We start from the raw sequence: 16,098 nt of genomic DNA, 5'->3' as shown, positions 1-16,098 counted from the left end.
TTGTAGACATTATTTTTTTTCTCACTTATCCAGTTTGCTTTTAAGGTGATAAAAATACAAAAACTATTTATAAAAAGCGTTTACAGGTGACTTTTTTCAAGTGTCAACAGTACGTTTTACACGTGTTCTTTACACCTGTCCAGTGCGCATTTACAGGTGATCAGAACACTTGTTATGGTCATTTTTGCACATGTTCTATATACCTGTCCAGTGTGCTTTTACTGGTGATTAGAACGCTCTAACCCAGAGTCTCACTCCAGAGACTGGGTGGGGCGAGCCCGGGGACATACTGGTTGTTATTAGCTAGCAACCTGTGGCTCTCCAAGCAGCTAGAGGTGTGCGTCTTTGAGGACTCCTCCTGTGGCAGCATTCTGCACCTGGTGAGGTTGGTGGAGATCACTGGCCACTCCGTGCCCTGGTTCATCGGCACCTTGTACTGTTTACTTCACAGTGAAACCATCCCTCCACTGTCAGAGGCCTCCCGCCCAGAACCGCTCCAACATGTTCTCTACCTTCTTCATGGAGTATTTCATCAAAGGAGACTTCATTTCAACCAGTAGAGAATGTGAAATGCTTTATTGAAAGAAGTTAATTATCCAAATGTTATAATTACATAATATATGCATTATAAATATAATTGTAATATTAGAAATACAAGTTCAATCTGTACTTCAATGCACATCTGTTGTGCATTATAAAAACAGGAGAAAAGAGGTGTCAAGAGATCTGTAAAAGACAAAGGGAAAGAACAGAGGAGCAGGGAAGACAGTATATGATTAATGAATTACAGTGCTACCCTAATAATCTCTCAGAGACTGTTAGAGAAAATAAGGTAGTTAAAGAGACAAGTGTTCAACAGGAATCTGTGTGTGTCCACACTAAGTCCATACCCTATCCAGAATAGCCTACTCTCTCACTTTGACAGTTGGAGCTGCTATCCTTTCACCCTTCTCCATGGCTGTTAGCTACCTACCTACAAATGCATTTGGAGTGTTTTTTTTTTTTACAGTGATAAATACATCAAGATAGCTAGCTAATACAAAGTTAAGTAGCAGGTGATATTTAATTCACTTATCTATACGTATGTAAAGTTGGCTAGATAGCTAACGTTAGCTAGCTACATTAGTAGCTCATTTGAGTTAGCCTGCACTGTAGCTAGTTAGCTAATAATACATGTTTTGATTTTACATTCGTAATATAACGTTATTTACTTAACTTACTTGAATAGGTTATCCCAGCCATGTGGACGATTGGAAACAAGGAAGAAACGTTTGTTTGTCACCAGAGCGTTTTAGAGCATCTTAAAATGTACCTGTGAATAAATTCATAAAATGTAATAACCAGACTTTCATACAAACTTGCTATGATGAATTATTGACGCAACATCGAACGCGCTGCCATATGCTTCCAGCACACCCAAACGCGAGCTACTCTGGGGGGCCTAAACCGCACGTATCCATTACCGTGTGCTAGTGTAGACAAACCGTTAACCATCTGGCCACGCTGGCTGCCATGTGTGCCCACTTCCTGCTGGCCCAGCTGGTGGTGACGCCCCCCCCTCATCACAATTTTCTCTTTAAATATTTTTTGTTGTGGAATGCAATGCATTTACAGTTTTTAGATCTGTTCTACGAATTGCCAAGTGGCATTCAGTTACAGTTGATAAAAATGTAAAGACTAATAGTGCATTTTGTCACTGGCTCTATGGAGCGGTATATTTTTTTTTTTATGTATATTTACTTTACATAGCCCCCATAGCTATTGTCGTTTGAAAATATATATATTTTTTGATGGGTGTGCAAGAATTAACGATATATTGTTTTAATTGTGTGTCACAGGTTCTACTGGTAAGTGACAGACCGTGTTAGATAATGACACAATCAAGACGTTGACAACCTATGACTTTCACACTGTAATAGGATAAAACGACGGAAAGTATCGAACAACAAAGTTTATTTCAGAGAGGAAGTGAAATTCTGTTGGTAAAACAGTGAGAATGAGAGACATAAAAATCATGCATGGTTCCTGGTTAAGAGACCCATTGTCACGTTCTGACCTTTATTTCCTTTGTTTTGTATTTATTTAGGATGGTCAGGGCGTGAGTTGGGGTGGGCAGTCTATGTTTGTTTTTCTATGATTTGCGGATTTGTATGTTTCGGCCTAGTATGGTTCTCAATCAGAGGCAGGTGTCATTAGTTGTCTCTGATTGAGAATCATACTTAGGTAGCCTGGGTTTCACTTTGTTTGTGGGTGATTGTCTATGTTGATTGCTTGTGTCATCACAGTTCTCATTTATCTTCACGGTCGTTTATTGTTTTGTATAGTGTTTTCTTTATAAAATTTCACCATGAACACATACCACGCTGCATTTTGGTCCTCCAATCCTTCTCTCCTCTTCAGATGAAGAGGAGGACGCCCGTGACACCCATTCCATATACAGTAGGGTGCTGTGGTATTGCCCTATTGTCGTGTATGTTTCTGTCTGTGTGAGGGGTGAAATGGTACCATACCCACCCCAAGCAAAGTTCCCATTAGTGTGCACAGCAGCTGCTGCCGAGTGTCATCTCCTGGCTGTGATTATTAGTCTCCTTACAGTGTTGCCACACACACACACACACACGGTGGTGGAACACCCGAGCAATACCTACCCTCCCCAGTGTTGTTGAATGCCCACCCATGCCAACATTCTGTAGACCCCCACCCCAACAGACATGTCTCTAGGGGTTAACAGTATAACACTTGGTTCAAGCCATTATGGAGGTCAGAATTAGAGACTAGCTAGCTCGGTCCAATAGCTCCGGTTGCTATGTTGATGAAGTGGCAATGTGTTGATGAAGCACATGGATTCCAGGCTAGGTTGATGAAGTAATCAGCACCTAAACTATAGACCTACGGACTATTCTATAGGCACATAGCTGTTAGCCTGGAATCCACACTGAATATGGCTCAATGCAGATTCCAGGCTACATAGCTAATTTCTTAGAACTCATTGAAATTATACTAGACATGTCAATTACTGGCCAGCAGATGGCACCACATGACCAGTTAAAAACAAACCTGCATTGTCTCTTCCTAAATGCTTTGCTCTTTGTGTACTGTGGCTTATTCTGTAGTTTGCTGTGTATGTCAAGGCTTTGGGTGGCTTTTTCAACATGCAGTTATACCCTCAAGTTTTAGTATTGGATGTGTGGTCATAAAAATCCTCAGTGCAAATTGTTCAAATGTAATTTTAAAAAATGTATTTATTTTGTATTTCATCTTTATTTAACTAAGCAAGCCAGTAAGGACAAATTCTTATTTATATTGACGGCCTAACAAGGCAAAAGACCTCCTGCGGGGATGGGGGCCGGGGATTAAAAAATAAAAATAAATACAATATAAATATAAATATAGGACAAAACACACATCACAACAGAGACAACACTACATAAAGAGAGACCTAAGAAAACGACATAGCAAGGCAGCAACACATGACAACACAGCATGGTAGCAACACAACATAACAACAACCTGGTATAAACACAACATGGTAGCAGCACAAAACATGGTACAAACATTGAGCACAGACAACAGCACACAGGGCAAGAAGGTAGAGACAACAATACATCCCACAAAGCAGCCACAACTGTCAGTAAGAGTGTCCATGATTGAGTCGTTGAATGAAGAGATTGAGATAAAACTGTCCAGTTTGAGTGTTTGTTGCAGCTCATTCCAGTCGCTAGCTGCAGCGAACTGAAAAGAGGAGCGACCCAGGGATGTGTGTGCTTTGGGGACCTTCATCAGAATGTGACTGGCAGAACAGGTGTTGTATGTGGAGGATGAGGGATGCAGTAGATATCTCAGATAGGGGGGAGTGAGGCCTAAGAGGGTTTTATAAATAAGCATCAACCAGTGGGTCTTGCGACGGGTATACAGAGATGAGGAGTATAGAGTGCAGTGATATGTCCTATAAGGAGCATTGGTGGCAAATCTGATGGCCGAATGGTAAAGAACATCTAGCCGCTCAAGAGCACCCTTACCTGCCGATCTATGAATTATGTCTCCGTAATCTAGGATGGGTAGGATGGTCATCTGAATCAGGGTTAATTTGGCAGCTGGGGTGAAAGAAGAGCGATTACGATAGAGGAAACCAAGTCTAGATGTAACTTTAGCCTGCAGCTTTGATATGTGTTGAGAGAAGGACAGTGCACCGTCTAGCCATACTCCCAAGTACTTGTATGAGGTGATTGATTACCTCAAGCTCTAAACCCTCAGAGGTACTAAAAACACATGTGGGAAGTGGGGCATTCTTCTTACCAAACCACATGACCTTTGTTTTGGAGGTGTTCAGAACAAGGTTAAGGGTAGAGAAAGCTTGTTGGACACTGAGAAAGCTTTGTTGTAGAGCATTTAACACAAAATCCAGGGAGGGGCCAGCTGAGTATAAGACTGTATCATCTGCATATAAATGGATGAGAGAGCTTCCTACTGCCTGCGCTGTGTTGTTGGTGTAGATTGAGAAGTGTGTGGGTACTCCCTTGGTGACAGGCAGTGGCTGAGACAGCAGATGTTCTGACTTTATACACTGCACTCTTTGAGAGAGGTAGTTCACAAACCAACCCAAAGACCCCTCAGATACACCATTAATCCTTAGCCGGCCCACAAGAATGGAATGGTCTACCGTATCAAAAGCTTTGGCCAAGTCAATAAAAATAGCAACACAATATTGCTTAGAACGAAGGGCAATGGTGACATCATTGAGGACCTTTAAGGTTGCAGTGACACATCCATAACCTGAGCGGAAACCAGATTGCATACCCAAAAGAGAATACTATAGACATCAAGAAAGCCACTTTGATAAACAGGGCAAAATAGAAATAGGCCTATAACAATTAGGATCAGCTTGATGATCTCCCCCTTTAAATAAAGGGTGAACCGTGGCTGCCTTCCAAGCAATGGGAACCTCCCCAGAGAGGAGAGACAGGTAAAAAGGTTGGAGATAGGCTTGGCGATGATAGAGGCAGCAACCTTAAAGAAGAAAGAGTCTAAACCATCTGACCCAGATGGGTTTTTGGGGTCAAGTCACTGAGTCTCCTCTGACTCAGTGACTGCCTGCAGGGAGAAACTTTGTAGCGGGGCAGGGGAAAAAGAGGGAGAAGCATCGGGGATAGTCGCATTAGAAGGGGTGGGAGATTAGGAAATGTTGGATGGGCAAGGAGGCATGGCTGAGTCATAGGAATTCTGACTTAATGAAGTGGGGATTAAAAAGCTCAGCCATGTGCTTCTTGTCAATAATAGCCACATCATCAACATTAAGGGACATGGGGTGCTGTGAGGAGGAGGGTTTTGTCTCCAGGTCTTTAACAATTTTCCAGAACTTCTTGGGCTTAGACCCCCAGAGAGAGAACTGCTCCTTAAAGTAACTAACTTTGTCCTTCCGGGTTGCCTGAGTGCACTTATTTCTCATTTGCCTAAACGAGAGCCAGTCAGCTTGAGTATGCGTGTGCCGAGCCTTTCGCCAAATGGAATTCTTGAGGTGGAGTAACTCTGCAAGATCACGGTCAAACCAGGGGCTGAACTTGTTTTTAATTCTCATTTTATTTATGGGGGCCTGTTTGTTAACAATACCACTGAAAATTTCAAAAATAAGGTCCAAGCGTCTTCGACAGAGGGGATCAAGCTGATTCTATACCAGTTTACAGAGACCAGTTCATGAAGGAAGGCTTGCTCATTAAAATTTAAGCGTTTATGACAAATCAGGACAGGTCGTTTCACTGAGCAGCCATTACGAACACAGGCTGTACAACAGTGATCACTAAGGTCATTACAGAAAACACCAGACTGATACCTATTAGGATTATATAGGAGAACATCGTTGACAGTAGCCTTTTCTGGGTGTTTGGAGTCAAACCTTGTGGGATTGGTGATAATCTGAGAAATATTTAGGGAGTCCCATTGCTTTAGGACTTGGTCAGGGGGTTTAAGCATGTCCCAGTTTAGGTCACCTAGCAGGACAAATGCAGACTTAGTGTAAGGGGCCAGGAGAGAGCTTAGGGCAGGTAGGGTACAGGCCGGTGCTGATGGAGGATGATAGCACCCAGCAACAGTCAACAAAGAGCTATTTGAAAGTTTAATGCTTAAAACCAGCAAATCGAATTGTTTGGGGACAGACTTGATGGAGACAACCAAGCACTGAAGGTGATCCTTGGTAAAGATTGCCACTCCCCCACCTTTGGAAGATCTGTCTTGCCGACAAAGGTTATAACAAGAAATGTTAATAACATCAGTATTCAAAACACTCTTCCTTAACCATGTCTCAGTAAAGACCAACACATCTGGATTCGAGCCGTGAACCCACACTTTTAATTGATCCATTTGAGGTAATAAACTTCTAGTGTTAATGTGTGATCAGTGAAGCAGGTATTAGAGCACAAGTCAGAATTGGGGCTAGCAACAGTAGATGGGCCAGGGTATACATGCACATTTCCAGATATCATCAACAGTAATACAATCAAGGCACGGCAGAGGACAGGGAGAGCTCTGCAATGCTGAATTATGACATCTGAATGCGCATCAGATGACAACAAGATCATATTGTACAGCAATTTCATCAGGTAACATGAATACAAAGCCGGCAATAGGTGGTTAGAATAGGATGGGAGGCCAAGAGTCTGTGTAGCCAATAGAGAGTCAGAGTCCCGAGTGTGGGAACAAACATAGTCTTTCCCACGGTTGGGCAAAGAAAGTTTGTAGTCAACAAATTATGCAGGAGTCATGAGGAAAATAGAAAAATGCACAATAAAAAAATAATATATATAACGACTTGGGGCTAGCCAATGTAAGTTCAGAGTCACTCGCCACAACAGTGTGTGCTGGAGGCGATCAAAATCTTGGGCGAGATGGGGGAGTGTGGTGGGGGTACCTGTACTAGACAGGGGGAGACAGGCCAGGGCAGACGATAAACAGATCGCCAGGTGGAATCCAAACAGCAGTGCAGCAGGCAACAGGAGTAGGTCTCACACCCACTTGGGAGAAGCTTTTATTTCTGGAGGCAGATTTCTTGTAGAAAATGCCAGTGGGTGGTCTTTGAACAGCAGGAGGGGGCTTCAGAGGGCGCTTCAAAGACTCCTGACACTTGTTGGGCCCAAAGGCCTCGACACCTTTTACTTCACACCTTGGTGCTAATTGAATTTGTATCTGGTCTGTCCTTGCAAGCCTGACAGCCTTAACTCAGCTTTCAGTCCCCATAAAGTAAAATATATCATTGTAATGTACTTTATGTTTAATTTTTTCATTTTATTCTTGGCTTTCAAAATAGCATCAGATCAAACACTACTCACTCAGTTCCAGGTTGGATGGTGTCCTCAGGTCTCTGATGTTTGTCTGCTAGAGCACCCTCCGTATAGCTTGGAAAAAGAAAAACCTTGGAAGCAGTAATCTCTAGGGTTAATTTTGGTCAAAATTAGGTTGTCGGTTTGGAGTTTTGATCTGGAGCGAAGTCCATGCTGTGGGGGGTAGCATCCTGCATATGTACCTGCCGAAAAATCTAAGTTGATCTAACTCCAAATCTAAAAACATGTTGAAAAATGTGAGAGCTCACATGCAGCTGTGTCTCTCTCTCTCTGAGTGGGGCTTGCCACTGGACTGGGGGGGCGTGCCACTGGACTGGGGGGGCTTGCCACTGGACTGGGGGGGCGTGCCACTGGACTGGGGGGGCTTGCCACTGGACTGGGGGGGCGTGCCACTGGACTGGGGGGGCTTGCCACTGGACTGGGGGGGGGGGCGTGCCACTGGACTGGGGGGGCTTGCCACTGGACTGGGGGGGCGTGCCACTGGACTGGGGGGGGGGGGGCGTGCCACTGGACAGAACAAATGCAGACTGATCAACTCTTTAGGGATCTCTATCATTTTAATATTTATTGAGAGATAAAATTACATACAAATGGTAATTGGAGCCCATATAATACACAATAGTGAAGATACAACTTGAATATAGACTCAACATGGACAGTACAGTACATTTTTAAATTAAAATAAGTAAAATACATCGTATATAATACAATATCTCTGTTTACATGGAGTTCCACCTTAGTGAATCTCCTGCCATTAATTTTATTGTAAGATTCATTCATTCATTCACTTATTTACATTAGTAGAAAAAAAATGCATTGTAGTAGACAGAGTAGCAACAGGCCTCGCTGTGATCTGATTATAAAACTGTTAGTAATGTTGTTGGTTGATAATATTCTAGTAACAGCATATGAGTTCACGCCACACCAGTCCATCATCTCTGCCCAGCCTCCTCTTATTGGCTGCTTCTGCTGGGTCTCCCCAAGCTGACGTCGTAGGTGATCATGTGGAAGTTGTCCCAGGCATAGAGCTTCCTCTGGGCATGGTTGTAGTCCACCATGCTGTTGTAGCGGTAGTGGTTCTTAAAGGGCACCGCCATGCCTCTGCCCTGGCTGGTGGCCGTGTCGAACACATGGTTTACGGTGGTGTCTGGGGCCGTGTAGCTGGCCACCGTGTAGAGCCGACCGCAAATCATGAAGGAGTTAGCCACTGTGTTCTTCCTGATGTTGGTCTCCCAGCTCCTCTTCACCTCCAGGCTCTCAGGGTCCAGCTGGGACACCACGATGGCTCCCTTGGCCTTGCTGGTGCTGTAGATGGCCCACAGGCCCTGCTCGTCCACCGCCAGGTCGATGTCTGTGTAGCCACCCCAGGAGTAGGGGTGCTGGCCGTGGAAGCCAGCGTGGGGGAGGTCCAGGCGTGCCGCCAGGCTCTCGTAGGCAAGGTCGTAGCGGAGCAGGGTGCGGCTGCGTCGGCGCTGGTAGTAGAGGGAACCACGGTACAGGGTGGCCCCTGTGCTCTCCACGGGCTCAGGCAGCACCATAACCTTCATGGGGAAGCCCTTGGCAAACTGCTCCATGTCCTCATAGGCGAACAGCTGGCGGACGTCCGTGCCCACTGTGTCGATGCGCCACACCGTCTTGTTTCCGTATGGAGAGGCCATGGGCTCAGGGTCCTGCAGCCACACCCCGTACTTCCCTGTGATGCTGTCAGCCTTTCGGTGCAGGACGGGCTCTCCCACAGACACCAGCTCACCACAGCCTGGACACAGAGAGAGGGTAGTTACATTAAATTCAATCAATCAAGTAAATTGGAATATGTGCTTTATGAAATATGATCACTACCTTTATGATCATCTCTAATTTATTTTAGTTTTTAGAGGTGACGTGCATATACATAATACACTGAACAAAAATATAAACACAACATGTGAACTGTTAGTCCCATGTTTAATGAGCTGAAATAAACCATCCCAGAAATGTTCCATACGCACAAAAAAGCTTATTTCTCTCAAATGTTGTGCACATATTTGTTTACATCCCTGTTAGTGAGCATTTATCATTTGCTAAGATAATCCATCCACCTGACAGGTGTGGCATATCAAGAAGCTGGTTAAACAGCATGATCATTACACAGGTGCACATTTTGCTGGGGACAATAAAAGGCCACTCCAAAATGTGCAGTTTTGTCACACAATACAATGCCACAGATGTCTCAAGTTTTGAGGGAGTGTGCAGTTTTTGAGAATTTAGCAGTATGTTCGACCGGCGTGTATGGTGTTGTGTGGGCGAGCGGTTTGCTGATGTCAACGTTGTGAACAGTTTTCCATGGTGGAGGTGGGGTTATGGTATGGGCAGGCATAAGCTATGGGCAATGAACACAATTGCATTTTATCGATGGCTATTTGAATGCACAGAAATACCGTGATGAAATCCTGAGAACCATTGTGAGGCCCTTTTTGTTTAACATACTGTACCTGTGTCCAACAGATGCAGATCTGTATTCCCAGTCATGTGAAATCCATAGATTAGGGCCTAATACATTTATTTAAATAGACTGATTTCCTCATATGAACTGTAACAGTAAAATCTTTGATATTGTTGCATGTTGCATTATATTTTTGTTCAGTATAGTTGGTGTGTAGTGACTTTAAGAAGCCACTAGGGAGAGATAGATACAAGTTAAATCAGTGGTTTTCAACCTTTTTCTACAAGACCCCGTTGTTTTGCCAGAATTTCTGTCGACCCCACCCCTAACCTTAAAATCTGTACATTTGGATTTTTACATCAACAAATAACATTCAATTCATTACATTTTCTATATCTCTTTTAACAATGAAAAGAAACCAATAAATATATTTACTCAATAAAAAATGTCTTTCTCAACATTTTTTTGTATCTGGTCCCATACAATAATCTGTACTCTAAATGTTTTGTTCCCAAAAACAAAAACAATCCCAAAAAACGACCTGTGTGGTTCTTTCCAGCGTCTTGAATGAGACGTGATGCTGGGACCTCAGTCACCTCTGCCTTCATCTCCTGATAGAGAGAGTCTGAGAGGAAGAGAGAGAGAGAGAAATAACATTTTTTTCAATGGTTTATTTGGTGGCTGAAGTCATAAATAACTCAAAATATCCAGCATCAATAATCCTGAACACATTCAAAGATGACACACTGACAACATGAAGGCATCTTGATATGTTCTCCAGTCATTTGACATGCAGCGCAGCCCCCTATTTAACAGAGTTATTGTATTCCCCAAAAGATCACAGACACTTAAACTAACATGCAGAGTAGTAGAAGTGACAGAGTAGTGACAGAGTAGTAGAAGCAGAATCCGTGTGGTAAATACCATTCCGCTAACCCAACCAAGCAGTGCATACTGAAACCTGACCTGTACTCCACTCTGTTTATATTAGAACACTTTGATTTTGATCAGATCAGATAAACAAACACTCACAATTCACAGTTTCTAACTCACATACACTCCGAGAAACAAAGGTGCTATCTAGAAACTTAAAGGGTTCTTCAGCTGTCCCCATATGATAACCTTTTGAGGAACACTTTTTGGTTCCATGTAGAATGCTTTCTACAGATGGTTCTATCAGGAACCAAAAAGGGCTCCTATGGGGACAGCTGAGGAACCCTTTAGGAACTCTTTTCTCTAAAAGTATATATAATTATGCATTTTCAAACAGTTATTTTTTAAGTGATGATGTGAGACAGTAGAGACTTACCGCTGGCTGGTCTCTGGTTGAGCTCGTGAAGTGGGAGTCCTGCTCCAGCGGCTTGGTGCTGGTGGCATGGTCTCTGTCGTAGTGTCTCAGCCGCCGCACTCAGTTCGTCCACCCTCCTCTGGAGCCCCTGCACCTGCCTGTTCAGCTGCTCCTTGTCCCCCTGCAGCTGGCTCTTATCTCTCATGGCCTGGGAGTACGCTTCCTGGATGGTCTTGTCTCCCCCACCCCCTGGACCCTCTCCCCCTGCTCCCTTGCCCCCCAGCAGCCTGCTGACCAGGGCCTCTAGCAGGGTGAGACGAGATTTCACCACCTCCATATCTGGTCCTCCGCTGGTCCCGGAGCAGCTTGCCTCGGCAGGGTTGTCCACGGTGAAGGTGTACTGACAGCGCCCCGTGTGGTCATTGGAGCGTCTCAGGGAGGCTCTGTCCTGGCTCTGGGAGCTCAGAACCAGGTAGGACAGACCCAAGGCTACCTGGAGCCACATTCTGGAGGACAGGTGGATGGATCACCTGGGTCTCAGACTGGATCACTCTCTTGGTCCTTCAGGAGTTGTTCTCTTTCTTTCTTTCTTTCTTTCTTTCTTTCTTTCTTTCTTTCTTTCTTTCTTTCTTTCTTTCTTTCTTTCTTTCTTTCTTTCTTTCTTTCTTTCTTTCTTTCTGATGGATCAGAGGACCTGTGATGGAACCTTTCAGCTGAGATCAGGTTTATATCCTGTTGAATTCTTTGCGTGGTCTCTTTTATTTCTGACTGCGTCCCTGGTCTTTTGTCACTGTCTGTTGTTCTCTGAGTTAGAACACGCTGCAAGTGGGATATTTATACAGTCAACTAGCATACTGTGGGAGGGGACAAGGATCATGGCTGCACATCTGAGATGGGGCATGGGGGGGGGGGGGGGGGGGTAGCTAGGGGGTGTGACACCATGTGTTCTGAGATAGAGAGTGGATTTAACACAGTTAGTTTTTTTCTGTCTATGTTTTATTGTGTCTGTCTGTAATAGTTGTTTGTCTGCAGTATTCTGTATGTCTGCAGTTATTTATCAAAACATAGGTTGTATTTGTCTATACTGAGCGTCTTTGTGTCTGTCTGTCTGATCCCCTTTTTATCAAAGTAACGATGGCTACTCAGTGTTTACTTCCTTTATATCCGATAGTTATATAATCGGATATATAAATCACCATATGATTAAACTCTCCCCAGGCACAATATCCAATATCTCTTTGATTTATCACCAGTTAGGTAGCGTCCTATGCACCTGCATTTTAGGTGTGAAGTACAGGTAAGCTCTGGGCTAAGGTTCAGTAATGCACCATTACATCCGGTCTGCTTGCCTTAGTCTAAACAGGTCTGGGATGTCCAGCTGCCGTCCACCCCTTGCCCCCCACAACAGGCCAACCCAGCTTAGCCTGGTCCCAAATCTAAGGGAAAATCAGTTCACCTGTACACCTGAGGGCAGTCTGGCACTCTGCTCTGCCAGGGCAGGATGTCTGGAGGGTGGTTAGGATTAGGAATGTGGTGAGCACAGATGGTCCATCCTTCCTCCCTAACCCATAGTTGTCTTTATCTGGCTGCTTCACTCTGGCATCATAAATCTAGCTAAAGGATGGGGATGATTAGGGAATATTTGACTGGACATCATCCCACTCTTGTGTAACAGAAAGCTTTCATTACAACGTGATTCATATCAGAACGTTGGGACAGGGTTTTAGTCACCTCCCCTTTCTTTCCCGTCACACACAGGAATCCCCACCCCCCACTTCTCTTCTCTCTCTGCCTCCCTCTCCTTCCACTGCTCTCCTGCTGGCTAGCCACCTTCTTCTCCCCCTTCCTTCTGGCTAGCCACCCTCTCTTTTCTCCCTCCCTCCTGTCCTCCCAACTTTCTCCCCCGGCCCCCTGGCAAGCCACCTTCTTCTCCCCCCTCCTGTTCCCCAGGTGCCGAAAACGTGAGATGTTGATTATGGCAGCCCCCCGCACCTCTCTGATTCAGAGAGGTTGGGATAAATGGGGAAGACACATTTCAGTTGAAGGCATTCCGTTGTAAAACTGACTTGGTATCCCCCTTTCCTTCTGGCTAGCCAACATCTCTTTTCTCCCTCTCCCCCTCTCCTCCCACCTCTCTCCCTCTGGCTAATCACCCTCTCATTTCCCGCTCAACTTCTGCCTAGACACCCTCTCTACTCTTCCCTCTCCCTGGCCTGCTACCAGCTTGGGATCTGGGCCCTGGGGAGCAGCCCTAAAGGGGATCATGTCCTTTGGTTTGATCTGGTGATCTGGAGACAAAACAAACCTTGTTTTGTACCAGGTGGACATTCCACGTGTCTTGCCTCTGTCAGTTGGTTTTGGGGGCCAGTTTTGTGAAGTGCCAACACACACACACACACACACACACACACACACACACACACACACACACACACACACACACACACACACACACACACACACACACACACACACACACAAACACACACACACACACACACACACACACACACACACACACACACACACACACACACACACACACACACACACACACACACACACACGTGTTTATGACTGAGGGAGGGGACAGGGGAGCAGGTTGGAACCTCATGGCTCAGACACGATAGTCGATTAAAGAAAAAAACAAATGATAGGGAGAACGGAGGATCTGCAGAAGAGGAGAGGTAGCAGGGAGAATCACTAAGATAATAACAGATGCTCCATCTCCTCTCCCCCTCCCCTCGGGGGAACGGAGTAATGGTTTTTGCATATTTACTCTTGGCACAGCTACGGTCGACTCAAATTCAAAACATTGCTTGAGTGATGATTTATTTTCTATTCCCTCCCCCCTTCCCAGTCATTCCACCCCTATGCTTCCAACTTAAATTCACCACATACTCACTAAAAAGTGTTTGTTCCACAATATCAAACTCAAACTTCCCTGGTTGGCACAACTGGATATACTTCATGTTTCACTGTGGAATCTCCCGCAGTGTTTCCACCGTACGTTCGTTCACCTCTCCAATGTTTTTTTCTGACGTAAAGTTACGGTGCTTCAGGCATCCTGTTTTTCTCCAGCCCTGTCCATGGCCCCTGGACCCCTGCCTCATAGTGGCCACAGAGAAAATACAGGCAGTCTACAGGCGGTCAGCTGCAGTCTCTCAGTGAGGGGCACGGACATACCGGTAGCATTTGCCATCCAAGAGTACTTAGCACCTCTGAACAGAGTGCTGCCTGTAATTTGTAACTGAGTGCAAACCAATTCTACATGTAGAATCGAGCAAAAAAATTGGTCCACCTGTTGGTGGTTCCCTAAAACACACCTTGACGAATGAATGGCAGATGAATGGCACATCAACAGTCTGTGTGGTGTTTGTGGTCCCTTAGTCCAATGAGACACCAGACTGCTGCTTAAAATGGACTTCTGATGCCTCTGCCATGCACTTAATTAGGATGGCTTATTTAGTATGTTTTAAATAAAAAAGACAGACCACAAAAGCAGATAATGTTATTTCTTTCCATTTATCAGCAGCCCAAGTGGTTTGACTACTGCTGTGCGACAGCACCCAGAGTGTACAGTACCTTTAGAAAGAAGTCATACCTCTTGACTTACTCCACATTTTGTTACTGTGTTACTGCCTGAATTCCAAATGGATCAAATGTTTGTTTTTCTCAACCACCTACACACAATAACCCATAATGACAAAAAGAAAACATGTTTTTAGACATTTTTGCAAATATATTGAAAATTAAGTACAGAAATATCTAATATTTACACCCCTGAGTCAATACATGTTAGAATCACCTTTGGCAGCGATTACAGCTTGGAGTGTTTCTGGGTACATTTCTAAGAGCTATACACACCTGGAGGGTACAATATTTGCACATTATTCTTTAAAACATTCTTCAAAGTCTGTCAAGTTGATTGTTGATCAGTGCTAGACAGCCATTTTCAAGTCTTGCCATAGATTTTCAAGCTGATTTGTCAAAACTGTAACTAGGCCACTTTGGAACATTCAGTGTCATCTTGGTAAGCAACTCCAGTGTATTTTTGGCCTTGTGTTTTAGGTTATTGTCCTGCTGAAAGGTAAATTACTTTCCCAGTGTCTGTTGGAAAGCACACTGAATCAGGTTATCCTCCAGGATTTTTCCTGTGCTTAGCTCTATTCTGTTTATTTTTATCGTAAAGAAAACTCCCTAGTCCTTGCTGATAACAAGCATACATACCCATAACATGATGCAGACACCAACATGCTTTAAAATATGAAGAGTGGTACTCAGTTGGATTTGCCCCAAACATAGCGCGTTGTATTCAAAACATAAAGATAATTTCTTTGCCACATTTTTTGTAGTTTTACTTTAGTGCCTTACTGCAAACAGGATGCATGTTCTGGAACATTTGCTTCCTTCTTTTTACTCTGTCATTTCAGTTAGTATTGTGGAATAACTACAATGTTGTTGATCCATCCTCAGTTTTCTCCTATAACAGCTATTATTAAACTCTACAACTGTTTTAAAGTCACCTTTGGTTTCCTTCCTCTCCGGCAACTGAGTTAGGAAGGACCCCTGTATCTTCGTAGTGACTGGGTGTATCGATACACCATCGAAAAATGTCACCATGCTCAAAGGGATATTCAATGTCTGCATTTTTTTGTTACCCATCTACCAATAGGTTCTCTTCTTTGCGAGGCATTGGAAAACCTCCTTGGTCTTTGTGGTTGGATCTGTTTTGATATTCACTGCTTGACTGAGGGACCTTACAGATAATTATATGTGTGGGGTACAGAAATTAGGTAGTCGGTCACGCCCTGATCTGTTTCACCTGTCCTTGTGATTGACTCCACCCCCTCCAGATGTCACTTATTTTCCCCAGTGTATTTATCCCTGTGTTTCCTGTCTCTGTGCCAGTTTGTCTTGTCTGTTTCAAGTCAACCAGCGTGTTTTTCCCATGCTCCTGCTTTTGCTATTCTCTCTTTTGCTAGTCCTCACGGTTTTGACCCTTGCCTGTTTTCTGGACTCTGTACCCGCCTGCCTGACCAGTCTGCCTGCCCTGA

The 16,098-nt window shown here is 44.3% G+C and overlaps 1 protein-coding gene across 1 annotated transcript; it reads right to left on the bottom strand.

Moving 5' to 3' along the window:
- Positions 1 to 7,869: 7,869 nt before the first annotated feature.
- On the bottom strand, positions 7,870 to 11,864 carry LOC109875435 (myocilin). Its single transcript, XM_020467786.2, has 3 exons — positions 11,063 to 11,864; positions 10,295 to 10,378; positions 7,870 to 9,087 (listed from the first exon to the last, which is right to left on the bottom strand). The coding sequence occupies exons 1-3, from the start codon at positions 11,544 to 11,546 to the stop codon at positions 8,285 to 8,287; spliced, it is 1,371 nt and encodes a 456-aa protein (XP_020323375.1). The 5' UTR covers positions 11,547 to 11,864; the 3' UTR covers positions 7,870 to 8,284.
- Positions 11,865 to 16,098: the final 4,234 nt, after the last annotated feature.

Source organism: Oncorhynchus kisutch, linkage group LG30, assembly GCF_002021735.2.
Source record: "Oncorhynchus kisutch isolate 150728-3 linkage group LG30, Okis_V2, whole genome shotgun sequence".
Lineage (NCBI taxonomy): Eukaryota > Metazoa > Chordata > Actinopteri > Salmoniformes > Salmonidae > Oncorhynchus > Oncorhynchus kisutch.
The sequence above is the reverse complement of the archived record's forward strand: the minus strand, read 5'-3'. Positions and strand labels throughout refer to the sequence as shown.

Excerpts from the sequence above, each read along its gene's own strand:
- LOC109875435 (XM_020467786.2), bottom strand. The coding sequence starts at position 11,546 with ATGTGGCTCCAGGTAGCCTTGGGTCTGTCCTACCTGGTTCTGAGCTCC. Across the intron at positions 10,379-11,062 it reads CAACCAGAGACCAGCCAGCG|ACTCTCTCTATCAGGAGATG; the intron begins GTAAGTCTCTAC and ends TCTTCCTCTCAG. Across the intron at positions 9,088-10,294 it reads CGCTGGAAAGAACCACACAG|GCTGTGGTGAGCTGGTGTCT; the intron begins GTCGTTTTTTGG and ends CTCTGTGTCCAG.